The following is a 27,837-nucleotide window of genomic DNA, read 5'->3' on the forward strand; positions in this document are numbered from 1 at the left end:
TGCCAAGGAGCCTCACTCAAACCCCCCTTCTACATGAGGAGCTCTTTGATGTGGGACTCAGATGCCATGGTGCTGTCCCAGTCCCTCTCTAATTGTTGATAGGTTACTCACAGGTAGTCACTGGCACCAGTCCTTATATATTATACCTGTATGTGTCTTATGCACACATACAGGTATAATGCATCATCACTACAACACTGATCATCAATACAAGTACAATAACCCAATAAGAAAAATCAACACCAAAGGTTTGTGTCATCATATTTATTACTACCACCCAGTGGACTGCATGATAACTGCAACTAAACTTTGCTCATACAGCAGTTAAGAAATTGAGTGCATGCTCTTTTAAGAAAGACATCTTTACAAACCAATTCTCCATTTATCGATTAAGACATAGGCAGCCGACTGTGTAGAAGAACAAATGTAGAGAGCTACGTCATTGTAATGTAAAGAATGAAAGAAGAAACTTCTATTTGAACATAATAGTACTGGTAGTATTGGACTGTTGGACAGCTGGGCAGTGGTTGGGGGCGGTGAACTCTCACTCCTCTTTCTCACTGGCCGCTCTGAGTAGAAAGTAAGAGATGAATGTGTGTTATTACTGACAAATTAAAGCGTCTTGCTTTTACTCAAATGATATGGTGTGTGTGTGGTACATAATACAATAAACACACCGGTGTGCAGCCCTGAGACAGGTTGGGGGGTCACAGCCCAGGTAGGCCCCGTTCTCAAAACAGTACTGGAGGAAAGCGTTGAAGCATGGGTCCTTGACGAGGACGTGCGGGTTGCCCACGACGATGAGCAGGGCTTTGGGCCGCGTGATGGCCACGTTGAAGCGCTTAGGGTTGGACAGGAATCCCAGTATGCTTTGCAGGTCGTTGCCCTGCACCGACTCATTCGCCCTCACCTGGAACAAGAGGTAATTTATTTAGATGTTTTAGGATAGGGGTGAATTAAAAACCTCAATTCAGCAAAGTGATATTCAACTCATACAAAAGTGACACATTATTTCAAATTTTTCCATTTCAGAATTGATTCCCTGAAATGAAAAGTGAATGGAACAGAGTAAACCCTGTAAAGGGAGAAATGAGTCAAAGAGTTCAATAATGAGTAGGACAGAGGAAGGATTGGAACGTTACCGTGGACAAGATGATAACCAGAAACTCCTGTCCCTGGAACTCCTCCACAGATCCCACCTTGATGTCAGACAGGCCCACCCTGTGGAGCAGCACACGGATCTTCTCCGACTGGAGAGGAGAGTAGGTTCATGGTTCAGGTGTCCAGACCGATGTTCAGGGTTAAGGAAAAGGGAGCACTGTACTACTTGTGACAGAATTATTCACTTTTTATGTTTTTGTGGCCTTTTAAAATGTTAGCTTAGTAGATATCACCATCTAGAGGCTTAGACTCTACGGGGGGGTTAACAGCAAAACTAGCAGAGTTACAAAACAGGATAGGACCAACCGTTGATGGCCAACATGTGCACTACTAACCTGTTTCCTGTAGGGGGCGATGATGCCAATATCACTAGCAGCTACAGGATTGTAGAGCTTCTTGGCCAGCTGGCAGCAGTACAGCATCACCTGTACCGCCTCTCCAGGGTTGAACCACGACGGGTTGTTGCCCTCCCTCATCTCTGTGCCCTGAGAGGGGGAATGATGACTGGCATTATTGGTGTTTGACGTCTAAGTTCTGTGCCGACCAAAGAGGAAAACCCATATTTCTCAAAATGTTCTCAATGTCAGAGGTAAGCAAGGAGAGGAAACGCTGATTGTTTGAGAAAGAGGCTGGAAGAGGACAGGAGGAGAGGACACGAGTATGTAAAGATGAGACTACTGAGAAAGTTCATTTTGGACAGTTTCTGCTGTTCTGCCTGCGACTATGGGACCCTGACCTGTTCACCGGTCATGCTACCTTGTCCCGGACCTGCTTTGTCGGCTTCCTCTTTATAAATTCATTTGACTGATTGATTGGAGAGATAGAGAGCAAGAGATGGAATCCTTACCCTGACTCCGTGGAAGATTAGGGGGAATCCCTTGGTTGGCAGACGGCTCCAGTGACAGAGGGAGTCCACTACGGACCTTTGGGCCCTGACACAAAGTTCCCCATTGTAGAACAGTCTAGAGGTCAGGGCCAGGATGGCCTCGTGGGAACGGTAGTTATACACCAGCTTGGTCACCTGGAAGAGGAAGAAGAAAGGACACCAGGAGAATGCATCAACTGTGATAGCATCCATTTACCATGCAGTCCTGTGTGGCTCAGTAGGTAGAGCTTGGTGCTTGCAACACCAAGGGTCGTGGGCTTGATTTCCGCTGGGGCTATCCATGCAGAAAATGTTTGCACATACGACTAAGTTATAAAACAGTCTGCTAAATGGCATATATTATTCTATAATATTACAATGCAAGACAAAACATTATGTCGAAAAATATGCAGAATTTGTATTCATAGTTGGTGGATTCACTATGCAGGATTTTAGTGATCATGGCACTGACAGGGAGTGTGTGTATGTACACTCACCAGCACTGGGTTGTATCCTCCATTCACTCTGGAGTACAGAGGGTTAGCCATCAGTCTCTCCAGCAGGGACACCCCCAGGCCGAACGCCTGCGCAAGCTTGGACTTCACAATTGGTCCCAGCTGCCGGGGGTCTCCGGCCAAAACTATCTAAAAAGTGGCGGGAGCAACATAAAATATTACTCACTTCTTGATCAGGAGGCTACAAAATGCAGTGTCTTCTGTCAGTTACAGTGAGGGAAAAAAGTATTTGATCCCCTGCTGATTTTGTACATTTGCCCACTGACAAAGAACTGATCAGTCTATAATTTTAATGGTAGGTTTATTTGAACAGTGAGAGACAGAATAACAACAACAAAATCCAGAAAAACGCATGTCAAAAATTTTATATATAAATTGATTTGCATTTTAATGAGGGAAATAAGTATTTGACCCCTCTGCAAAACATGAATTAGTACTTGGTGGCAAAACCCTTGTTGGCAATCACAGAGGTCAGACGTTTCTTGTAGTTGGCCACCAGGTTTGCACACATCTCAGGAGGGATTTTGTCCCACTCTTCTTTGCAGATTTTCTCCAAGTCATTAAGGTTTCGAGCCTGACGTTTGGCAACTCGAACCTTCAGCTCCCTCCACAGATTTTCTATGGGATTAAGGTCTGGAGACTGGCTAGGCCACTCCAGGACCTTAATGTGCTTCTTCTTGAGCCACTCCTTTGTTGCCTTGGCCGTGTGTTTTGGGTCATTGTCATGCTGGAATACTCATCCATGACCGATTTTCAATGCCCTGGCTGAGGGAAGGAGGTTCTCACCCAAGATTTGACGGTACATGGCCCCGTCCATCGTCCCTTTGATGCGGTGAAGTTGTCCTGTCCCCTTAGCAGAAAAACACCCCCAAAGTATAATGTTTCCACCTCCATGTTTGATGGTGGGGATGGTGTTCTTGTGGTCATAGGCAGCATTCCTCCTCCTCCAAACACGGCGAGTTGAGTTGATACCAAAGAGCTCGATTTTGGTCTCATCTGACCACAACACTTTCACCCAGTTCTCCACTGAATCATTCAGATGTTCATTGGCAAACTTCAGACGGCCCTGTATATGTGCTTTCTTGAGCAGGGGGACCTTGCAGGCGCTGCAGGATTTCAGTCCTTCACAGCGTAGTGTGTTACCAATTATTTTCTTGGTGACTATGGTCCCAGACTATGGTCCCAGCTGCCTGATCATTGACAAGATCCTCCCATGTAGTTCTGGGCTAATGATCCTCCCGTGTAGTTCTGGGCTGACTCCTCACCGTTCTCATGATCATTGCAACTCCACGAGGTGAGATCTTGCATGGAGCCCCAGGCCGAGGGAGATTGACAGTTCTTTTGTGTTTCTTCCATTTGCGAATAATCGCACCAACTGTTGTCACCTTCTCACCAAGCTGCTTGGCGATGGTCTTGTAGCCCATTCCAGCCTTGTGTAGGTCTACAATCTTGTCCCTGACATCCTTGGAGAGCTCTTTGGTCTTGGCCATGGTGGAGAGTTTGGAATCTGATTGATTGATTGCTTCTGTGGACAGGTGTCTTTTATACAGGTAACAAACTGAGATTAGGAGCACTCCCTTTAAGAGTGTGCTCCTAATCTCAGCTCGTTACCTGTATAAAAGACACCTGGGAGCCAGAAATCCTTCTGATTGAGAGGGGGTCAAACACTTATTTCCCTCATTAAAATGTAAATCAATTTATAACATTTTTGACATGCGTTTTTCTGGATTTTTTTGTTGTTATTCTGTCTCTCACTGTTCAAATAAACCTACCATTAAAATTATAGACTGATCATTTCTTTGTCAGTGGGCAAACGTACAAAATCAGTAGGGGATCAAATACTTTTTTCCCCTCACTGTATGTGCAATGTTTTTTTTTCTGAAGTAACATTTAACGTTTAAGTCATTTAGCAGGGTTGTATTGTGGTTGTAGATGCACTCGGTGTTCAATCTAACCTGTCCGTCTCGCTCTGACAGAAGCCCCAGGGGTACCAGTGCCTCTGGCTCCGTGGCTTGGCCAGCCTCATCCAGAAACACATGGGTGAAATGACCCACCCTGCAGAAACAAAGCAAAGAGACAATGATCTTAGAGCTCTGGTGAGGGAGGTTCACATTGAGCCCTATTACCCTCCCTCCCTCACCGCAGTCCAATCTGGTAGAACATGCCGGCGCTGGAACAGGTGCTGACCACAATCCTGTGAAAGGAGGCGTGTCGGATGTCCTCCCCAGCCTGAGAGTACTGCCTTAGAACCTCTGGGATGGCCTATGGAGATACAGAGGGCAATGCGATACAGACAGAGGCACTAACTGGTAGAAAAAAATAGGACTGATGAAATTCCTGAGGCGGCAATGGGTGCAGTACCTCTTCCTGTCGACAGGAGGCATTGACGCGGGCCAGGCTGGAAGCGTTCAGGTACCCACTTTCATGGAGCCGGATACAGACGAGGTCTGCAGCACTGTTGGAGGGAGTGCACACCAGCACACGACTACTGGGCAAGCGGTGATACACCTATGGGAGGAGGCCACTATTATTTATTCAGGGTACTAAAATTAGGGAGACTGTTGTAAATAACCAAATGCAAGAACCTTGATCGAGCTTGCCAGATGCAATGGAATTAATGGAACATACTAAAAGTGCAAACCCTGCTCATCAGGCACGCTGAACAAAACTGGTTGTTAATTTTTCTCTGCATTGTTGGGAAGGGGCCGTAAGTAAGCATTTCAATGTTAGTCTACACCTGTTGTTTATAAAGCATGTGACAAATACAATTTGATATCCATTGGGTTTACGTTGACATTCAGCCGCTTTTATCCAGAGTGACTTATAGGAGCAATTAGGGTTAAGTGCCTTCCTCAAGGGCACGTCGACAGATTTTTCACTTAGTCGGCTCGGGGATTCATACCAGCGACCTTTTGGTTACTGGCCCAACGCTCTTAACCGCTAGGCTACCTCCCAGGTTGAGGGGTGTCTACCTGTAATATGGACTCTATGAGGGTGATCGTCTTTCCTGTCCCTGGCGGTCCAAACAGGATGTACGGAGTGGGCCGACACTCCCCTGCCAGGATACGCTTCACTGCCTCCCTCTGACACGGGTTCAGCTGCTGATTGAATAACTGGCCTGGGTTAGGGATGGGTTTAGATGGCAGCCTGGAATCTGAGAGAATGAAAGAGGCTTAATACTCATTCCCCTCCATCCTTCATCATTCATTCTGTCTCACAAATGTACTGAACTGTCGTAGTTAGGACATGAGTTCTAATGCCATTTAGGTTTATGACACTTCAGCAGCTGTAGTATATAGAGAATCTCTGTGCTGTCGGAATGAAGGAGTCCCAATGCTTATATCACCTGGTTTGGTTTGTGTGGACTTTGAGACCATGTCAACGGAGACGCTTGACAGCTTCACCCCATCGGTTGTGGGGGTCCCCTCTTTCACCACCTCTGGACCCCACTCTCCCGTCCATAGAGGGGCCTGAAGCATCACGGCTTTGGGGAAGAACACTGGGAAGAGAGGAGAGGATGCACAATCAGGGGTGGACCAGACCAGACAGGAAATAAACGTATCAGGGGTTGGGGATAGGGAGAGAGAAGAGAAGAAGAAATAGTTGACTAAATACAAAATATATTGGAAGTGGGATTGAGAAAAAAAAGCCAAGATCACCATTCTCTTGAAAGTGCTTGCTCTGGTCCAGTGCTAAATGGCATCTCCTCATGGTCAACCTGTCAACACAAACATCCTCATGCATAATCCATATACTGTCAACCTGCCAACACAAACATCCTCATGCATAATCCATATACTGTCAACAAAAACAGCCTCATGCATAATCCATATACTGTCAACCTGTCAACACAAACATCCTCATGCATAATCCATATACTGTCAACACAAACATCATCATGCATAATCCATATACTGTCAAACTGTCACACTTTATCTGAGCTGAAGGAACAGAGATCAACACTTTGGTAGTGACACAGAAAGGATCCTTCCCAGAACCAGGACAAGACAGGTACCTGTTGAAGGTGAACTCAACATCTAGAGGCTCTCCCAGGTAGCCATGCTGAAACTCAGTGTTCACCCTCAGACTCACGTCCTCGTCACTGATCTGTGGATATGGTCCACAAACAGTGTTCAGGTCAATGTGAACAAAGCACAAGGAGAAACATCAGAGCTACAAGCAAAACTCTAAGAAGATCGAAACCTCTGAGTACCTCTGTGACATAACCGATGTACTCCATCACCACGCCTCCACTGATTGGCTTCTTCAGTGCCACTCTGTCACCTGTAGAGAAGACAAAACACTATATCTAACATCTCAATTCAAGTATGGTTGACTCTGTAAAACACCACATTTCACTGCACCTATCTGGTGTGTGTGACAATCAAACATCTTATTATTATTACAAGTCTCATGTTACAATAGGGTATGTCATGTGTGTAGCAGCCAAGCCATAATTAAGAGTCAACACGTACCTATGAAGAGACTGGGCCGGCCCTCAGCCAGGCCCAGCACCTCTAGGTGCAGATAGATAGCACCTCTCCTGAGGAGGGCTCCACAGATGCTGAACTCCCTGAGCTCCCTCTCAGCCTGTAGCTCCTCCAGCCACAGCAGGGACGAGAAACGGAGATGCATGTTGGCCGCCGACAGAGTCTGGCAGACAGCGAGGGAGAGAGAGAAGCTAATCCATTATTTTACAGTGGAAGCGCAAAGGCCCCCATATCAAAATCCAGAGCCTCTTCATAAGACTTTCCCATCTAAATCAATTGGAGCCCAATTCCTATAGGCTGGAGGAAACAAAGCATTCCATTGATGATAGAAGACTTGATTCTGAGTTAACTTGTGGTTCCCTTACCTCTCCTAGACATGGCTGGGCCACCAAAACATCACTGTCGGCCTCCATACAGTCCCGTAGAGCCTGGGGCACTGGGTAGTTACTCAGGAAGTTAGGCAGGTGGCGCTTAGTTAGCCTGTGAAATAAAAAACAAGAATAGAAAGTCATAGGCTAGTGACTATCTAGCTACACAGGAGAGGTGTAATTCAACAATGTGGAACAAACTGTCATCATTCAACATGTCTGACATGGGTAGAGTAACTAGGTTAGGTGAAAAACGTTTCCGATTATAGAGAGAACGTTGGTGGACAGCGTCACCAACAAGTCAAGGTGATCTTCATTATTCTATAGGGAAATGTGGTTAGCAGGTAGGCCGAACATACTTCACAATACAGAACCGAGACACTATCAGGGTGTAGTTTACCGTTGAGGTGGATGTGCAGCCATCACAGTGACCACCTGGGTAGCCTGAGGAAGGGGCAGTGGGGCTGCCGGGCAGTAGGGAGCATAGGGCTGGAGAATACTCTCCTCTTTACTGCCTACTGTGACCTCCAGACGCCTCCCGATGGTGAAAGAGGGGAAGTGCAGGAGCAGCAGCTCTGCACAACGCCCCAAGTTCCTAGGGTAGGATGGAGGGATACATAAATCATTGTTTTAAAAACCTGAATCTTCAGAAGAAATGGATTCAGTCAGATAATAGTGATACCACCAGAAAAAGATGACTATATCAGACTTATGTTGTAGCAGCTAGCTAAGCATGACTTACTTGGCTCGGCAGCCCACTTTCACAGATACTTTCTCCCCTGGTGCGATCTCCACGTCTCGCTCCTCTGTCCGTATGGCAGACTTGTGAACAGTGTCCTGATGAGCCTCACCATTTTCTCCAACCACATCTCCATCTATCTCACTCATCTCCTTCCCATCACCATTGAGCAGTGCAGTAGGCCAAGCAGACCCGGACCGCGGGTAGAGAGTGGGACCCACCATAGGGGAGCGCTTGCCGGATAGGCCCTGAATACCCCGATAGAGGATCTGTGTTAGAGCAGGAAGCTGTACAACCCCCTTTTTCTGTCCCGGTGGGTCTGTCACAGTCCCTAGGGTGAACTGCTCCTCTGAGTCCCAGCCAGCAAACTCACAGCACTTCAGTCTATGGGTCTCAGAGCCTTGGTTCCTGTCAAGAGAAAAGAGAATACTGTGCATTCGTAAAGTATTCAGACGCCTTCCCTTTTTCCACTTTGTTACGAAATACCTTATTTACATACACTACCATTCAAAGGTTTGGGGTCACTTAGAAATGTCCTTGTTTTCCATGAAAACATACAGTGGGGAAAAAAAGTATTTAGTCAGCCACCAATTGTGCAAGTTCTCCCACTTAAAAAGATGAGGCCTGTAATTTTCATCATAGGTACACGTCAACTATGACAGACAACATGAGAAAAAAAATCCAGAAAATCACATTGTAGGATTTTTAATGAATTTATTTGCAAATGATGGTGGAAAATAAGTATTTGGTCAATAACAAAAGTTTCTCAATACTTTGTTATATACCCTTTGTTGGCAATGACACAGGTCAAACGTTTTCTGTAAGTCTTCACAAGGTTTTCACACACTGTTGCTGGTATTTTGGCCCATTCCTCCATGCAGATCTCCTCTAGAGCAGTGATGTTTTGGGGCTGTCGCTGGGCAACACGGACTTTCAACTCCCTCCACAGATTTCCTATGGGGTTGAGATCTGGAGACTGGCTAGGCCACTCCAGGACCTTGAAATGCTTCTTACGAAGCCACTCCTTCGTTGCCCGGGCGGTGTGTTTGGGATCATTGTCATGCTGAAAGACCCAGCCACGTTTCATCTTCAATGCCCTTGCTGATGGAAGGAGGTTTTCACTCAAAATCTCACGATACATGGTCCCATTCATTCTTTCCTTTACACGGATCAGTCGTCCTTGTCCCTTTGCAGAAAGCCCCAAAGCATGATGTTTCCACCCCCATGCTTCACAGTAGGTATGGTGTTCTTTGGATGCAACTCAGCATTCTTTGTCCTCCAAACACGACGAGTTGAGTTTTTACCAAAAAGTTCTATTTTGGTTTCATCTGACCATATGACATTCTCCCAATCCTCTTCTGGATCATCCAAATGCACTCTAGCAAACTTCAGACGGGCCTGGACATGTACTGGCTTAAGCAGGGTGACACGTCTGGCACTGCAGGATTTGAGTCCCTGCCGGCGTAGTGTGTTACTGATGGTAGGCTTTGTTACTTTGGTCCCAGCTCTCTGCAGGTCATTCACTAGGTCACCCCATGTGGTTCTGGGATTTTTGCTCACCGTTCTTGTGATCATTTTGACCCCATGGGGTGAGATCTTGCGTGGAGCCCCAGATCGAGGGAGATTATCAGTGGTCTTGTATGTCTTCCATTTCCTAATAATTGCTCCCACAGTTGATTTCTTCAAACCAAGCTACTTACCTATTGCAGATTCAGTCTTCCCAGCCTGGTGCAGGTCTACAATTTTGTTTCTGGTGTCCTTTGACAGCTCTTTGGTCTTGGCCATAGTGGAGTTTGGAGTGTGACTGTTTGAGGTTGTGGACAGGTGTCTTTTATACTGATAACAAGTTCAAACAGGTGCCATTAATACAGGTAACGAGTGGAGGACAGAGGAGCCTCTTAAAGAAGAAGTTACAGGTCTGTGAGAGCCAGAAATCTTGCTTGTTTGTAGGTGACCAAATACTTATTTTCCACCATAATTTGCAAATAAATTCATAAAAAATCCTACAATGTGATTTTCTGGAATTTTTTTCTCCATTTGTCTGTCATAGTTGACGTGTACCTATGATGAAAATTACAGGCCTCTCTCATCTTTTTAAGTGGGAGAACTTGCACAATTGGTGGCTGACTAAATACTTTTTTCCCCCCACTGTACATGAAAATGAGTTTGAATAGGAAATATAGCAAAATGAATAGGAAATGTAGTCATTGACAAGATCAGAAATAATGATTTTTTTATTGAAATAATTGTCCCCTTCAAACTTTGCTTTTGTCAAAGAATCCTCCATTTGCAGCAATTACAGCCTTGCAGACCTTTGGCATTCTAGTTGTCAATTTGTTGAGGTAATCTGAAGAGATTTCACCCCATGCTTCCTGAAGCACCTCCCACAAGTTGGATTGGCTTGATGGGCACTTTTTACATACCATACGGTCAAGCTGCTCCCACAACAGTTCAATAGGGTTGAGATCCGGTGACTGTGCTGGCCACTCCATTATAGACAGAATACCAGCTGACTGCTTCTTCCCTAAATTGTTATTGCATAGTTTGGAGCTGTGCTTTGGGTCATTGTCCTGTTATAGGAGGAAATTGGCTCCAATAAAGCGCCGTCCACAATTGGCTCCAATCAAGCGCCGTCCCTTTTACCCTGTACAAATCTCCCACTTTACCACCACCAAAGCACCCCCAGACATCACATTGCCTCCACCATGCTTGACAGATGGCATCAAGCACTCCTCCAGCATCTTTTCATTTGGTCTGTGTCTCACAAATGTTCTTCTTTGTGATCCAAACACCTCAAACTTTGATTTGTCTGTCCATAACACTTTTTTCCAATCTTCCTCCGTCCAGTGTCTGTGTTCTTTTGCCCATCTTAATCTTTTCTTTTTATTGGCCAGTCTGAGATATGGCTTTTTCTTTGCAACTCTGCCTAGAAGGTCAGCATCCCGGAGTCGCCTCTTCACTGTTGATGTTGAGACTGGTGTTTTGTGGGTACTATTTAATGAAGCTGCCAGTTGAGGACCTGTGAGGCGTCTGTTTCTCAAACTAGACACTAATGTATTTGTCCTCTTGCTCAGTTGTGCACCGGAGCCTCCCACTCCTCTTTCTATTCTGGTTAGAGCCAGTTTGCGCTGTTCTGTGAAGGGAGTAGTACACAGCGTTGTACGAGATCTTCAGTTTCTTGGCAATTTCTCGCATGGAATAGCCTTCATTTCTCAGAACAAGAATAGACTGACGAGTTTCAGAAGAAAGTTATTTGTTTCTGGCCATTGTGAGCCTGTAATCGAACACACAATTGCTGATGTTCCAGATACTCAACTAGTCTCAAGAAGGCCAGTTTTATTGCTTCTTTAAATCAGCACAACAGTTTTCAGCTGTGCTAAAATAATTGCAAAAGGGTTGTCTAATGATCAATTAGCCTTTTAAAATGATAAACTTGGATTAGCAAACACAACGTGCCATTTGAACACAGGACTGATGATGGTTGCTGATAATGGGCCTATGTACGCCTATGTAGATATTCCATTTTTTTTAAATCAGCCGTTTCCAGCTACAATAGCCATTTACAACATTAACAGTGTCTACACTGTATTTCTAATCTATTTTATTTTATTTTAAAAAGGGACAAAAAAAATTGCTTTTCTTTCGAAAACAAGGACATTTCTAAGTGACCCAAAACTTTTGAACGGTAGTGTAAGTATTCAGAGACTGCTATGAGACTCGAAATTGAGCTCAGGTGCATCCTGTTTCCATTGTTCATCCTTGAGATGTTTCTACAACTTGGAGTCCACCTGTGGTTAACTCAATTGATTGGAAATGTCTATACAAGGTCCCACAGTTGACAGTGCAAGTCAGAGCAAAAACCAAGCCATGAGGTCAAAGGAATTGTCCGTAGAGCTCCGAGACAGGATTGTGTCGAGGCACAGATCTAGGGAAGGGTACCAACACATTTCTGCAGCATTGAAGGTCCCCAAGAACACAGTGGCCTCCATCATTCTTACATGGAAGAAGTTTGGAACCACCAAGACTCTTCCTAGAGCTGGCCACCCGGCCAAAATGAGTAATCATGGGAGAAGGGCCTTGGTCAGGGAGGTGACCAAGAACCCGATGGTCACTCTGACAGAGCTCCAGAGTTCTTCTGTGGAGATGGGAGAACCTTCCGAAGGGCCACAATCTCTGCAGCACTCCACCAATCAGGCCTTTATAGTAGAGTGGCCAGACGGAAGCCACTCCTCAGTAAAAGGCACATAACAGCCGGCTTGGAGTTTGCCAAAAGGCACCTAAAGGACTCTCAAGATTCTCTGGTCTGATGAAACCAAGATGGAACTCTTTGGCCTGAATGCCAAGCGTCACGTCTGGAGAAAACCTGGCACCATCCCTACGGTGAAGCATCATGCTGTGGGGATATTTTTCAGTGGCAGGTACTGGGAGACTAGTCAGGATCGAGGGAAAGATGAATGGAGTCGAAGTACAGAGATATCCTTGATGAAAACCTGCTCCAGAGCGCTCAGGACAATGACCCTAACACACAGCCAAGACAACGGCAGGTCGCGCCCGGCTGCGACACAGCCTGGGATCGAACACGGGTCTGTAGTGACCCGAACACGGGTCTTAGACCGCTGCGCCACTCGGGAGGCCCATTCAAGCACAATTTTAAGCCCTCTCTATTACTGCTGGTGATCCTTCTAAATTTTGGAGCAAGTTCTGTCTGACTCAAGCATTTTATCGACTGCTCTTCCCTCTCCCAACCTCTACCTGACTTGGCGCTTAACCTGTCAACTAAGTGTTGTTTTTAAAACATGTATTTAAACAATTTACTACCTGTGATGTGCTAGATGCCTTGTTTAAAATATATGTATTTGCTTGATCCATTTTTGCTGCAGCTCTCTGCCCCCCGATTGCAGAATCATTAACCCATATTTTTAACCTGATGACTATTCCTGGTACCACAGGAGGAAAGGTATCAACAACATCAAACACATCGTTTCCATGTGTTTGATGCCATTCCATTCGCTTAGTTCCAGCCATTATTATGAGTCGTCCTCCCGTCAGCAGCCTCCACTGTCTGGTACTATCCCCAAGGTTTGGAAGGCGGCTCATGTACTCCCCTTTCACAAAGGTGGTGACCCTTGTAACCTAAATAACTAAAATCGCCCTATTTCAAAACTTCCTTGTCTAGCTAAAATATTAGAATTCTTGATTAATTCTCAGATCTTTCTTAGCTATGAAATGTGTTCTAAATGTACATCAGTTAGGTTTTAGACCAGGTCATTGAACTGCATCCCTAGTTATAAATGTGGTTAATTGAATGGATAAAAAGCAACATTGTGCTGCCCTCTTCAAAGGCCTTTGATACTGTTGATCACATACTGCTAATTCATAGGCTTTCCTCAATTGTCCTAGACCAGGCTGCAAGTATCTACAGCTCAAGGATGGGCAATTGCACAAGGTGCAATTTCGAAATTTGGCTGTGCATCAGCAGTTTCTATCTTGTCATGTCAGTCACTGACAGTAACTCAATTAGCCCATGTCAGCTAACATTTTATAGATTGGTAAGTTAGTCCAGCAGCCAGCTATCTAAATGTGTAGTAATCATGGTGAAATGCCTGTATCGCAAGAATCAAGGTTTGTTATTTTTTGTTTTTAATGAGCGTTTATGTCCGCTTGTTCTCGTGATGTATTTTTGGTCTTGTCTCTTTCACTCCTTCTGTGCTGCATGCACCTCCCCATTTACACACACACACACACACACACACACACAGTGGGGAGAACAAGTATTTGATACACTGCCGATTTTGCAGGTTTTCCTACTTACAAAGCATGTAGAGGTCTGTAATTTTTATCATAGGTACACTTCAACTGTGAGAGACAGAATCTAAAACAAAAATCCAGAAAATCACATTGTATGATTTTTAGGTAATTAATTTGCATTTTATTGCATGACATAAGTATTTGATCAACTACCAACCAGTAAGAATTCCAGCTCTCACAGACCTGTTAGTTTTTCTTTAAGAAGCCCTCCTGTTCTCCACTCATTACCTGTATTAACTGCACCTGTTTGAACTCGTTACCTGTATAAAAGACACCTGTCCACACACTCAAACAGACTCCAACCTCTCCACAATGGCCAAGACCAGAGAGCTGTGTAAGGACATCAGGGATAAAATTGTAGACCTGCACAAGGCTGGGATGGGCTACAGGACAATCGGCAAGCAGCTTGGTGAGAAGGCAACAACTGTTAGCGCAATTATTAGAAAATGGAAGAAGTTCAACATGACGGTCAATCAACCTCGGTCTGGGGCTCCATGCAGGATCTCACCTTGTGGGGCATCAATGATCATGAGGAAGGTGCGGCAGGACCTGGTCAATGACCTGAAGAGAGCTGGGACCACAGTCTCAAAGAAAACCATTAGTAACACACTACGCCGTCATGGATAAAAATCCTGCAGCGCACGCAAGGTCCCCCTGCTCAAGCCAGCGTATGTCCAGGCCCGTCTGAAGTTTGCCAATGACCATCTGGATGATCCAGAGGAGGAATGGGAGAAGGTCATGTGGTCTGATGAGACAAAAATAGAGCTTTTTGGTCTAAACTCCACTCGCCGTGTTTGGAGGAAGAAGAAGGATGAGTACAACCCCAAGAACACCATCCCAACCGTGAAGCATGGAGGTGGAAACATCATTCTCTGGGGATGCTTTTCTGCAAAAGGGACAGGACGACTGCACCGTATTGAGGGGAGGATGGATGGGGCCATGTATCGCAAGATCTTGGCCAACAACCTCCTTCCCTCAGTAAGAGCATTGAAGATGGGTCGTGGCTGGGTCTTCCAGCATGACAACGACCCGAAACACACAGCCAGGGCAACTAAGGAGTGGCTCCGTAAGAAGCATCTCAAGGTCCTGGAGCGGCCTAGCCAGTCTCCAGACCTGAACCCAATAGAAAATATTTGGAGGGAGCTAAAAGTCTGTATTGCCCAGCGACAGCCCCGAAACCTGAAGGATCTGGAGAAGGTCTGTATGGAGGAGTGGGCCAGAATCCCTGCTGCAGTGTGTGCAAACCTGGTCAAGACCTACAGGAAACATATGATCTCTGTAATTGCAAACAAAGGTTTCTGTACCAAATATTAAGTTCTGCTTTTCTGATGTATCAAATACTTATGTCATGCAATAAAATGCAAATTAATTACTTAGAAATCATACAATGTGATTTTCTGGATTTTTGCTTTAGATTCCGTCTCTCACAGTTGAAGTGTACCTATGATAAAAATTACAGACCTCTACATGCTTTGTAAGTAGGAAAACCTGCAAAACAGGCAGTGTATCAAATACTTGTTCTCCCCACTGTGTGTGGTTATATATATATATATATACATACACACACACACACAGTTGAAGTTGGATGTTTACGTACACTAGGTTAGTCAGTAAAAATCATTTTTCAACCACTCCACAAATGTCTTGTTAACAAACTATAGTTTTGGCAAGTTGGTTAGGACATCTACTTTGTGCATGACACAAGTCATTGTTCCAACAATTGTTTACAGACAGATTATTTCACTGTATCACAATTCCAGTGGGTCAGAAGTTTACATAAACTAAGTTGACTGTGCCTTTAAACTGCTTGGACAATTCCAGAAAATGATGTCATGGCTTTAGCTTCTGATAGGCTAATTGTCATCATTTGAGTCCATTGGAGGTGTACCTGTGGATGTATTTCAAGGCCTACCTTCAAACTCAGTGCCTCTTTGCTTGATATCATGGGGAAATCAAAAGAAATCAGCCAAACTGTAGACCTCCACAAGTCTGGTTCATCCTTGGGAGCAATTTCCAAACACCTGAAGGTACCACGTTCATCTGTACAAACAATAGTACGCAAGTATAAACACCATGCGACCACGCAGCCGTCATACCGCTCAGGAAGGAGACGCGTTCTGTCTCCTAGTGTGGGCAGAACTGAAAAAGCGTGGAGGCCTACAAACCTGACTCAGTTACACCAGCTATGTCAGGAGGAATGGGCCAAAATTCACCCAACTTATTGTGGGAAGCTTGTGGAAGGCTACCCAAAACGTTTGACCCAAGTTAAACAATTTAAAGGCAATGCTACCAAATGAAATAAATCAATCATTCTCTCTATTATTATTCCGACATTTCACATTCTTAAAATAAAGTGGTGATCCTACCTGACCTAAGACAGTTAATTTTTACTAGGATTAAATGTCAGGAATTGTGAAAAACTGAGTTTAAATGTATTTGGCTAAGGTGTATGTAAACTTCCGACTTCAACTGTATATACAGTGAGGGAAAACAAGTATTTGATCCCCTGCTGATTTTGTACTACACGGGAGGATCTTGTCAATGATCTCAAGGCAGCTGGGACCATAGTCACCAAGAAAACAATTGGTAACACACTACGCCGTGAAGGACTGAAATCCTGCAGCGCCCGCAAGGTCCCCCTGCTCAAGAAATCACATATACAGGTCCGTCTGAAGTTTGCCAATGACCATCTGAATGATTCAGAGGAGAACTGGGTGTGTTTGGAGAAGGAGGAATGCTGCCTATGACCCCAAGAACACCATCCCCACCGTCAAACATGGAAGTGGAAACATTATGCTTTGGGGGTGTTTTTCGGCTAAGGGGACAGGACAACTTCACCGCATCAACGGGACTATGGACGGGGCCATGTACCGTCAAATCTTGGGTGAGAACCTCCTTCCCTCAGCCAGGGCATTGAAAATGGGTCGTGGATGGGTATTCCAGCATGACAATGACCCAAAATAAACGGCCAAGGCAACAAAGGAGTGGCTCAAGAAGAAGCACATTAAGGTCCTGGAGTGGCCTAGCCAGTCTCCAGACCTTAATCCCATAGAAAATCTGTGGAGGGAGCTGAAGGTTCGAGTTGCCAAACGTCAGCCTCGAAACCTTAATGACTTGGAGAAGATCTGCAAAGAAGAGTGGGACAAAATCCCTCCTGAGATGTGTGCAAACCTGGTGGCCAACTACAAGAAACGTCTGACCTCTGATTGCCAACAAGCGTTTTGCCACCAAGTACTAAGTCATGTTTTGCAGAGGGGTCAAATACTTATTTCCCTCATTAAAATGCAAATCAATTTATAACATTTTTGACATGCATTTTTCTGGATTTTGTTGTTGTTATTCTGTCTCTCACTGTTCAAATAAACCTACCATAAAAATTATAGACTGATCATGTCTTTGTCAGTGGGAAACGTACAAAATCAGCAGGGGATCAAACACTTTTTTCCCTCACTGTATATACAGTAACAGTCAAAAGTTTGGACACACCTACTCATTACAGGGTTTTTCTTTATTTTTACTATTGTCTACATTGTAGAATAATAGTGAAGACATCAAAACTATAAAAGAACACATTAGGAATCATGTAGTAACCAAAAAAAAGTGTTAAACAAATCAAAATATATTTTATATTTGAGATTCTTCAAAGTAGCCACCCTTTGCCTTGATGACAGCTTTGCACACTCTTAACTAGCTTCATGAGGTAGTCACCTGGAATGCATTTCAATTAACAGGTATGACTTAATTTGTGGAATTTCTTTCCTTCTTAATGCATTTGAGCCAATCAGTTGTGTTGTGACAAGGTAGGGGTGGTATACAGAAGATAGCCCTATTTGGTAAAATACCAAGTCTATATTATGGCAAGAACAGCTCAAATATGCAAAGAGAAACAACAGTACATCATTACTTTAAGACATGAAGGTCTTTCAAGTGCAGTCGCAAAAACCATCAAGCGCTATGATGAAACTGGCTCTCATGAGGACCGCCACAGGAAAGGAAGTCCCAGAGTTACCTCTACTGCAGAGGATAAGTTCATTAGAGTTACCAGCCTCAGAAATCGCAGCCCAAATAAATGCTTCACAGAGTTCAAGTAACAGACACATCTCAACATCAACTGTTCAGAGGAGACTGCGTGAATCAGGCCTTCATGGTCAATTTTGCTGCAAAGAAACCACTACTAAAGGACACCAATAAGAAGAAACACGAGCAATGGACATTAGACCGGTGGAATTCTGTACTTTGGTCTGATGATTTTTGGTTCCAACTGCTGTGTCTTTGTGAGACACAGAGTAGGTGAACGGATGATCTCCGCATGTGTGGTTGCCACCGTGAAGCATGGAGGAGGTGTGATGGTGCTTTGCTGGTGACACGGTCTGTGATTTATTTAGAATTCAAGGCACACTTAACCAGCATGGCTACCACAGCATTCTGCAGCGATAGGCCATCCCATCTGGTTTGTGCTTAGTAGGACTATCATTTGTTTTTCAACAGGACAATGACCCAATACACCTCCAGGCTGTGTAAGGGCTATTTTACCAAGAAGGAGAGTGATGTGCTGCATCAGATGGCCTGGCCTCCACAATCACCCGACCTCAACCCAAACTCCTTCAAGACTGTTGGAAAAGCATTCCAGGTGAAGCTGGTTGAGAGAATGCCAAGACTGAACAAAGCTGTCATAAAGACAAAGGGTGGCTACTTTGAAGAATCTAAAATATATTTTGATTTGTTTAACACTTTTCTGGTTACTACATGATTCTATATGTGTTATTTCTTAGTTTTGATGTCTTCCCTATTATTCTACAATGTAGAACATAGTAAAAATAAAGAAAAATCCTTGAATGAGTAGGTGTCCAAACTTTTGACTGGTACTGTATAACGACGAGATGCACGTCTCCACCCTAACAATGGGAGTCGTTGTCACAAAGGCAAGAAGGCAGGCGACAAGCTTAGGTCCAAAACAAGCCCATAGAAACGCGTCAGGCTTATTTTGGACAGATTTTAGCTTGAGTGAAACCTCTCGCTTCGCCTCTTCCTCTATGGTTTACACACACACACACCCCCCCAAGCCTCTCCCCCTGCCTCACATGCCAATAAAGTTGAGAGATCACATCTTCCTCTCTGACAAGCGGTTTCAACTCACTATTTGCATTTGAGGTTTGGTCCAACAGAATCAGTCATATTGACACCAAAACACTGAGATTTTACTGTAATAGAGGAGAAGTTAACTTTTATAACGATACCCTTTTTATGTCTCAACTACTCAATTGCACGCAGAGCAGACACTACTAAAACGAGAGTATCAATTAACATTGATTCTAGAAAATGAATGCTCAGTTTGTCGCGTGCGCCATTGGTGGACCACGTACCGCTAGCAGCATTATAGCTAAAGACTTATACTAGCCGTCTAGTCTGTGTTTTATAAATGTACAATAAGCATAAAAACACAATTATATAAGGAATTGGCAAGTCGTTATTTTTCGGAGAAATAACGTAGGCCACTTGAATTCAACATCTGAACAAAGTGGACAAACTAACATGCTTTTCAAACAGTTGGAGACAGACCTAAGGGTGTGTTCATAACAATTAAAAACTGTTCTGCCTTGTAAGCTAGCAAACAAATCCAAGTTGGCTAAATTTGAAATATAAAGATTAGCTGGCTAATCACTAGCATGTAGGCTTGAGAGAATGTTGATGAGACCCGTGTTAATTTTCTATAGCCTAATGCCTGCTACAAGAAGTTAGTCATTATTAGTGAATGTGCATTATTGCATGTTTCTAGATCCATTTGTAGCAACAACAAAAAAAAGCAGGTTAAACTATTTTGATAAAATAAAGTTATTAGTGGGTCTTCTGGTTGTGGAAGGATTACATTTAGCCTAGGTATAACTTCACAAGCCCTGAATTCATTCGATTATTGCTGACCGTTTGAAATGCAGTGTAATTTACCTTTAATTGTACAACGTCGCTTATTTAGAGAACATTATTATTATGTTTTTTTAATTGAGATATGTCCTGAATCGCCCATAAGTTTGAAGAAATATGATTTTTAGATATGATTTTTAGGCCATAATTGCCCAACCCTAGTCCTGTACTTTTTACATTCGCAATATTGAAAAAATTGTAACCACTTGTATACCGATGATACTGTTGTGTATGGTATTGCCACCACGGTTGACCAGGCTCTATCTGAACTACAGTCTGCCTTCACTGTTTTACAGAAAAACCTTCTTGACCTGAAATTAGTATTGAATGCAGGAAAAACTAAGTATATATTGTTCTCTAGAGCGCATACAAATAACTGATGATTTAAGCACATGTACTTTAAATGGTGCCCATATTGATCGTGTCCCTGCTTACAAATATCTGGGCATAAATATACAAAAATATAAACGCAACATGTAAAGTGTTGGTCACATGTTTCATGAGCTGAAATAAAAGATCCAAGAAATGTTCCATATGCACAAAAAGCTTCTCACAAATGTTGTGCCCAAATCTGTTTACATCCCTGTTAGTGAGCATTTCTCCTTTGCCAAGACAATCCATCCACCTGACAGCTGTGGAATATCAAGAAAACAGCATGATCATTACACAGGTGCACCTTGTGCTGGGGACAATAAAAGGCCACTCTAAAATGTGCAGTTTTGTCACACAACACCACAGATGTCTCAAGTTGAAGGAGCGTGCAATTGGCATGCTGACTGCAGGAATGTCCAACAGAGCTGTTTCCAGAGAAATTAATGTTCATTTCTCTACCATAAGCCGCCTCCAACGTTGTTTCAGAGAATTTAGCAGTACGTCCAACCGGCCACAGACCACATGTATGGCGTCATGTGGGCGAGCGGTTTGCTGATGTCAACGTTGTGAACAGAGTGCCCCATGGTGGCGGTGGGGTTATGGTATGGGCAGGCATAAGCTACGGACAACTAACACAATAGAATTTTATCGATGGCAATTTGAATGAGAAAAAAAACGTGACGAGATCCTGAAGCCCAATGTGAGGTCCATTTTTTAAAAGGTATCTGTGACCAACAGATGCATATCTGTATTCCCAGTCATGTGAAATCCATAGATTATGGTCTAATTTATTTATTTAAATTTAGTGATTTCCTCATATGAACTGCAACTCAGTAAAAATCTATTAAATTGTTGCATGTTGCATTTATATTGTTGTTCAGTATAGATAGATTTAGTTAAGAAGCTTCTTCTATAGAAATAGGTCATGCCTCTTGCTAAATAGTAGAAAGCAGATTATTCAATCGATGTTCCTACGGGTCCTAGACTATGGCGACATCATCTATATGAACGCAGCTGCCACTTCATTAAAGCCGTTAAATGCAGTTTATAACAGCGTACTACGCTTTATTATGGGCAACAGGTTTAGTACTCATCACTGCATGGTTGGCCCCCTGATGTCACGTAGGTTGATACATTGCTATGATTTCATTTATAAAGCCCTTTTAGCAAAACTCCCACCATATTTAACATCATTACTAACCTTTACACATATGAGTTACCAAACCCAGTCTCAGGGATGGCCAACTCTGGAAATTCCTTCAGTCTCTACAGAGTTCGGTAAATCAGCTTTTAGCTTTTTTGCATTGTATTTGTGGAACAATCGTTAAAATGTTATTAAATTAAATGTTTTGGTGCCTCTAGGTCAATTCAGAAAGCTCATTGAGGACCTTATTACTGATGAATACGTTTGTTTTCATGACCGTGTTTTCTTTCTGCTTGCATTTTGGATGCATTTATTTCTGTGATTTATGTAATTCTGGGCTCACCTGATGAAATAAAAGGTTAAATAAGTCTCACAATAAAATGATATTCAGCAAGTCTTGGTAGGACAATGGTGCTAAAAATTGTGCTTAAATATTATTACAGTGCATTCGGAAAGTATTCAGACCCCTTTACTTTTTCCACATTTTGTTACGTTATAGCCTTATTCTAAAATTGATTAAATTGTTTTTTTCTCGTGGTATCCCGGGAGGTCTACCCCGGGGGTTGGTGTAGCTCAGTTGGTAGAGCATGGCGCTTGCAACGCCAGGGTTGTGGGTTCGATTCCCCCGTGGGGCCAGTATGAAAAAATATAAAAATAATGTATGCACTCTAACTGTAAGTCGCTGGATAAGAGCGTCTGCTAAATGACTAAAAATGTAAATGTAAAATGATACAGGGGAGGTACGTGCCGCGACCTCTGCTGGGAGTACCCGGGCTGGGCACCCCGATGGCAACAATTAGGGGGAGTGCCAACCAGCCATGCAGGCCACATAAATGGAGCACCGTGGTAGAGAAAAAGGGAGGCAGGGAGTGAGCCTACAGACGGGAACAAAGCTCCCAGGGGACAGAACCGAATGCGAGGAGGCGGCCCAGAAGAAGGACCGAGCCAACCCTACGTTTTTTTGTTGTTACGTTTATTTTATGTTGTCCAGTAAAGGCGTGTTCTGACTAGAACCTCCCTTGTCAATCTCTGTGCACTCAAACCCAACACCCCACGGTTTACCACACCCTCAATCTACACACAATACTCCATAATGACAAAGCAAAAACTAGTTTTTAGAAATGTTTGCACATTTATAAAAAAAATTAAAAACAGAAATATTACATTTACATAAGTATTCAGACCCTTTACTCAGTACTTTGTTGAAGCACCTTTGGCAGCGATTACAGCCTCGAGCATGACGCTACAAGCTTGGCACACCTGTATTTGGGGAGTTTCTCCCATTCTTCTCTGCAGATCCTCTCAAGCTCTGTCAGGTTGGATGGGGAGCGTCGCTGCACAGCTATTTTCAGGTCTCTCCAGAGATGATAGATCGGGTTCAAGTCCGAGCTCTGGCTGGGCCACTCAAGGACATTCAAAGACTTGTCCCGAAGCCTCTCCTGCGTTGTCTTGGCTGTGTGCTTAGGGTCGTTGTCCTGTTGGAAGGTGAACCTTCGCCCCAGTCTGAGGTCCTGAGCGCTCTGGGGCAGGTTTTCATCAAGGATCTCTCTGTACTTTGCTCTGTTCATCCTTCCCTCGATCCTGACTAGTCTCCCTGTCCCTGCCGCTAAAAAACATCCCCACAGCATGATGCTGCCACCACCATGCTTCACCGTAGGGATGGTGCCAGGTTTCCTCCAGACGTGACACTTAGCATTCAGGCCAAAGAGTTCAATCTTGGTTTCATCAGACCAGAGAATCTTGTTTCTCATAGTCTGAGAGTCCTTTAGGTGCCTTTTGGCAAACTCCAAGCGGGCTGTCATGTGCCTTTTACTGAGGAATGGCTTCCGTCTTGCCACTCTACCATAAAGGCCTGATTGGTGGAGTGCTGCAGAGATGGTTGTCCTTCTGGAAGGTTCTCCCATCTCCACAGAGGAACTCTGGGTTCTAGGTCACCTCCCTGACCAAGGCCCTTCTCTCCCGATTGCTCAGTTTGGCCATGCAGCCAGATCTAGGAAGAGTCTTGGTGGTTCCAAACTTCTTCCATGTAAGAACGACGGAGGCAACTGTGTTCTTGGGGACCTTTAATGCTGCAGAAATGTTTTGGTACCCTTCCCCAGATCTGTGCCGCGACACAATCCTGTCTCGGAGCTCTACGGACAATTCATTCGACTTCATGGCTTGGTTTTTGCTCTGACATGCACTGTCAACTGTAGAACCTTATATAGACAGGTGTGTGCCTTTCCAAATCATGTCCAATCAATTGATTTCCCACAGGTGGACTCCAATCAAGTTGTAGAAACATCTCAAGGATGATCAATGGAAACAGGATGCACCTGAGCGCATTTTCGAGTCTCATAGCAAAGGGTCTGAATACATACGTAAATAAGGTGTTTCTGTTTTTTATTTTTAATAAATTAGCAAACATTTCTAAAAACCTTTATTGGGTATTGTGTGTAGACTGATGAGGAAAAACATTTTTTAAATACATTTTAGAATAAGGCTGTAGCGTAACAAAATGTGGAAAAGGGAAGGGATCGGAATACTTTCCGAATGCACTGTAAAATGGCAGCAGGTAGCTTAGTGGTTAAGAGCGTTGTGCCAGTAACCGAAAGGTCGCTGGTTCTAATCCCCAAGCCGACTAGGTGAAAAATCTGTCGATGTGCCCTTGAGCAAGGCACTTAACCCTAATTGCTCCTGTAAGTCGCTCTGGATAAGAGCGTCTGCTAAATGACTGAAATGTAAATGAAATGTAAAATAAACATTTCTACAAAAGCCGTCATCAGGGTATTTACAGATGTACAGGGTAGATCTCTCTCATTTAAGACAAGTAGACACTCCATGGCTGACTCACTGTATCCAGACCACCAGCTCCCGGCTCTCTCCCAACAGCAGAGCCCCAAAGTGGGTCTTGTCGCCAACCACCAGGCCCCCCTTGCCCTCCAGGAGACTATTGATCTCCGCCTCTGGGATGGACCTGGTATTGGCAGTATTCATACTGTAAGAGGAAAAAGACCAGAGAGTAATGGTGTAGGTTAGTGGCCCGAGTCCTAATTCATTATCAGCCTTTAATACCATGAGAATTCTTCCTGAGATTTCACCCAACAACATACATGGTGGGCTTCCTGATAATGCCATGAGACCATCATGGGTCATTTCATTGATAAGTCTCAATAGGGTTTGTTGTTGTTGTTGTTGTTGTTGTTATTTACCTGTGTTCGCTGGGAGCCATGCACAGAGCCCTCCAGCAGTAGAAGGACTGGCTGCTCTCCACCACCACCAGGCTGACCATGTCCCCAGGGGAGGGACGGTACCCGGCCGGGAGCAGCAGGTTGTCCAGGCTGAAGAACACACTGTCCTCCACCACCCCACTGCTGCCAAACACACTGGACACTCGCACCTGGGTAAGGGAGGTTGAGTGCAGAGAAGGGGGTGAGTCTAGAAGTTTGTATCATCACATTAATGTGGACTTGAGGTTGATAATTGGACTATAGATCAAAGTCCATGGGCAGGAAACATTTAGGTAGTGTATGTTGCCATGTCTTCTGTGAGACAAAGTTGAAATGCCATTTGCAAGGAATTCATTAATGAATAAATGAACAGGGTTCTAGAGGAGGGACTGACCTGGTCCATGCGGCGGTAGCGTAAGGGGGACACAGAGCGGGCCTGGCTGCTCCACTGGGTGGGACTAATAAAGTACTGGGCCTGGACCCAGTCCCCTTTCATGGGTTCAAAACCTGATGGACAGGAGCAAGGAATTGAAAAAAGGAAGCACAGAATAGGAAATTAAAGGCTAAACGGGTATAGCATCTGGGACAGGTTGGCAGCATAGAAATAGAATAGTAGAACATAAATAGAAGTAAATCTATTTCTATCGTTGACAGTACCATCACAAAGAGCATGTCTTGGAAAAAAAGTGGTCTGATTGATGAAGCCACCATCCCTGTCACATGACGTCACGGTGCCAATCAGAGGACGGAGCTGGTTGCAGTCTGCCTCCAGGGAGGCTCCTCTCCCTCCATCCTCCCAGGCATCAGCGTTCTTCTCCACCTGAGGAACGGAATGGCCACAATTGTAACCACAGAACATAGTATGTATGTATGTATCGCTATGGTTGTAACATTCATGACAAACAAGGGGGATGTGTCCCATTCCTTCACAACCACTGATTTAAAAATAAAATAAAATAAAAAAGACTTGACACCTAGTCATTTCTAGAGCCCAACCGATTAATCGGTTGACCAATATTATCGGCTGATATTAGCCTTTTACGGATGTATTTGTATCTGCATTTTATCCACCGAAAAGGACCGATATAAGATGCGGAGAAAACACACACAACCCCCTCATAGAATTTGACTTTTTTTTTTTTTCATTATTCTTCCTGAAGAGGGCACTCTTTACATGGCTATAAGCCTATGGTGCCTTGGCACTACAGCAAGACTTGACACTATCACCCAACTACACCTGTCGGAGAGGAGAGAACTACTGTGAACTAACTGTTACTGCGTCTACAGTGAGTGCTGAGTAGATATCGCTTGCCAGCTCAATAAAGTGCAAAAAATGTGCACTGGCCATATACTGTTACGTGAAGTGTCATGGTAGGGTGTTGGGACAAACAATGGATGCTATGCCCAAACGTAAAGCAAGCAGAATGTTCAACTCTGTGGTAACATTAACGTTACAGCCCTTTAGTGAAGCCCACGAAATCTGGTGTGTTATATTTGTTCTTTGCGAAGGGTATTCCTCAAGCTCTGTCATTCAAATGATTTCAGAGACACATAGCAGGTTACAAAGTAGTGCTTCATAGCTACGCTTTGATGCATGTGTTGTCACTTTTCAGGGACTGGTCCAAATTCACTTTTCGCCAACCCCGTTTCCATGACGAGTGCTAGCTATCTAGCCAGCTAACTAGCTGTGGGAGAGTATTTGACGAAGTTCACATTAATGTTCTTTCCTCAAATTTAAGAAATCAGCTTTGAGTATCTTTGTAGGGCTGTTTTAAGCACAATCCATACATTCGTTTTTATTTTATTATTCCAGCTATAATAAAAATATCAGCAGATATCGATTATCTGTGAATATTTCCACTCTAAAATCGGACCAAAAAATCCCATATCAGTCAGGCTCTAGTCATTTCACCTGGAAATTGTAATGTAGGCCAGGATACGGAGTAAGGAACCAATTTAATGTAGTGAGACCCAGCCAAGGTCTCATCTTCATACATAACAAAAACATACTGGTTAAAGTGCAGCCTTGGTCAAAGTGTCTCACCCTCAGTGCTTTCCACCCTCCTTGGGCACTGTCTCGTACTGCAAGGCCGTTGACTGCATCCCCGACCCTGAGTGGCACCCCTCCCAGCACCTCTCCAGTGGTGAAGTAGACTTCGTCGTCGATCATGCCGTAGTCCTGACACAGTAGGGTCACCACGCCGCAGCGCACGTTGCGGATCTCCTCCAGCGCTGACACACAAAAGATTATGACTGGTCATTGATCATTGCATTGAAAAACGTAAATGTTAAGGGTTTTCACCAAATCATTTGGAGGTTTTTGACACAAAAGTACTTAAAATTCCCCTGAGAACAGGCGGGTCGTAGGCACTGGCAGTGTTGGATCTATCTCATTCTGGGATTTATAGCATTCATTTGCTGTTGACTGAAACAGGACAGGTGCATTGAGAAGCTGTCAGGCTGCTTGGTGAGCTCATTTGTAGACTTACCTGCCCCATCGAACCCATCCTCTTCATCCTCCTCTAACTTTCTCCATAGGGGGGCCAGCAACTTGGCTATCACACACTGCACTGCTGTTACCATATCTGCAAATAGCTAGATGCTGAAGGTGGTGCTACTGTAAATGAGGGCAGAGGGGAAAACAAAACAATGTGACTGGTGGTTTATCAAACTCATTTACATAAGTGTGTGGCCAGTCTTGCACTTGATTGCTTGATCGGGCATGCAAAGCACTTGCTAGCTAATCCAATTGCCATTGCATCTAATTTATTATCTAGCGAATGTTAGTTAGCTAGTTAGCTAATGTTGCCAGCTATGCGAACGGTAGCTAGTTGACTGACATGCGTCCAAAACTCTTCTTTGTTGCAGGTTTGTAGCTATTTAAACGTGATGAAAATACAACACGGTGCAGAACCTAAGTAATAAAATATAGCCTAATAGCTATATTCCTGAGAAATTATTGGACAAAGCCTACATACCTTTGTTGCAGCAAATTGCTCTTCGTAAATGTGTTCACGTGCTGCTTTCTCACCTTACGATAGACAGCGCGCGACTAAAAAGATGTAATTGCGTGCGCGCACATGGACACCTTTCTTCAAATAGTCTCCTAAACCCGACACTAGGCAAGAGCATTGATACATTGTAGGACGCAACAAGTCTGCCTAGGGCAGGCTTCCTAACTGGCGTACCGCGGTTGATTGGATTTGCCCCCCTCCAAAGTTTTCTGAGCAAAGAAGGGGCATGCGGT

At 44.1% G+C, this 27,837-nt stretch overlaps 1 protein-coding gene across 1 annotated transcript; it reads right to left on the reverse strand.

Moving 5' to 3' along the window:
- Positions 1–256: 256 nt before the first annotated feature.
- On the reverse strand, positions 257–27,777 carry mov10l1 (Mov10 like RISC complex RNA helicase 1). The gene is made up of 25 exons (XM_041837164.2): positions 27,569–27,777; positions 27,080–27,207; positions 26,635–26,822; positions 25,248–25,410; positions 24,985–25,097; positions 24,573–24,760; positions 24,215–24,358; positions 8,142–8,546; positions 7,800–7,994; positions 7,397–7,511; positions 7,017–7,194; positions 6,755–6,825; positions 6,557–6,648; positions 6,201–6,259; positions 5,888–6,040; positions 5,514–5,695; positions 4,903–5,049; positions 4,682–4,803; positions 4,497–4,596; positions 2,524–2,670; positions 2,009–2,182; positions 1,497–1,646; positions 1,143–1,250; positions 678–910; positions 257–569 (listed from the first exon to the last, which is right to left on the reverse strand). The coding sequence occupies exons 2-25, from the start codon at positions 27,171–27,173 to the stop codon at positions 545–547; spliced, it is 3,546 nt and encodes a 1,181-aa protein (XP_041693098.1). The 5' UTR covers positions 27,174–27,207; positions 27,569–27,777; the 3' UTR covers positions 257–544.
- Between the last annotated feature and the right edge of the window lie 60 nt (positions 27,778–27,837).

This window comes from Coregonus clupeaformis, chromosome 19 (assembly GCF_020615455.1).
Source record: "Coregonus clupeaformis isolate EN_2021a chromosome 19, ASM2061545v1, whole genome shotgun sequence".
Taxonomy (NCBI): domain Eukaryota; kingdom Metazoa; phylum Chordata; class Actinopteri; order Salmoniformes; family Salmonidae; genus Coregonus; species Coregonus clupeaformis.

Excerpts from the sequence above, each read along its gene's own strand:
- mov10l1 (XM_041837164.2), bottom strand. The coding sequence starts at position 27,173 with ATGGTAACAGCAGTGCAGTGTGTGATAGCCAAGTTGCTGGCCCCCCTA. Across the intron at positions 7,195-7,396 it reads CCCAGCCATGTCTAGGAGAG|ACTCTGTCGGCGGCCAACAT; the intron begins GTAAGGGAACCA and ends GCTGTCTGCCAG. Across the intron at positions 5,050-5,513 it reads TCATAGAGTCCATATTACAG|GTGTATCACCGCTTGCCCAG; the intron begins GTAGACACCCCT and ends CTCCTCCCATAG.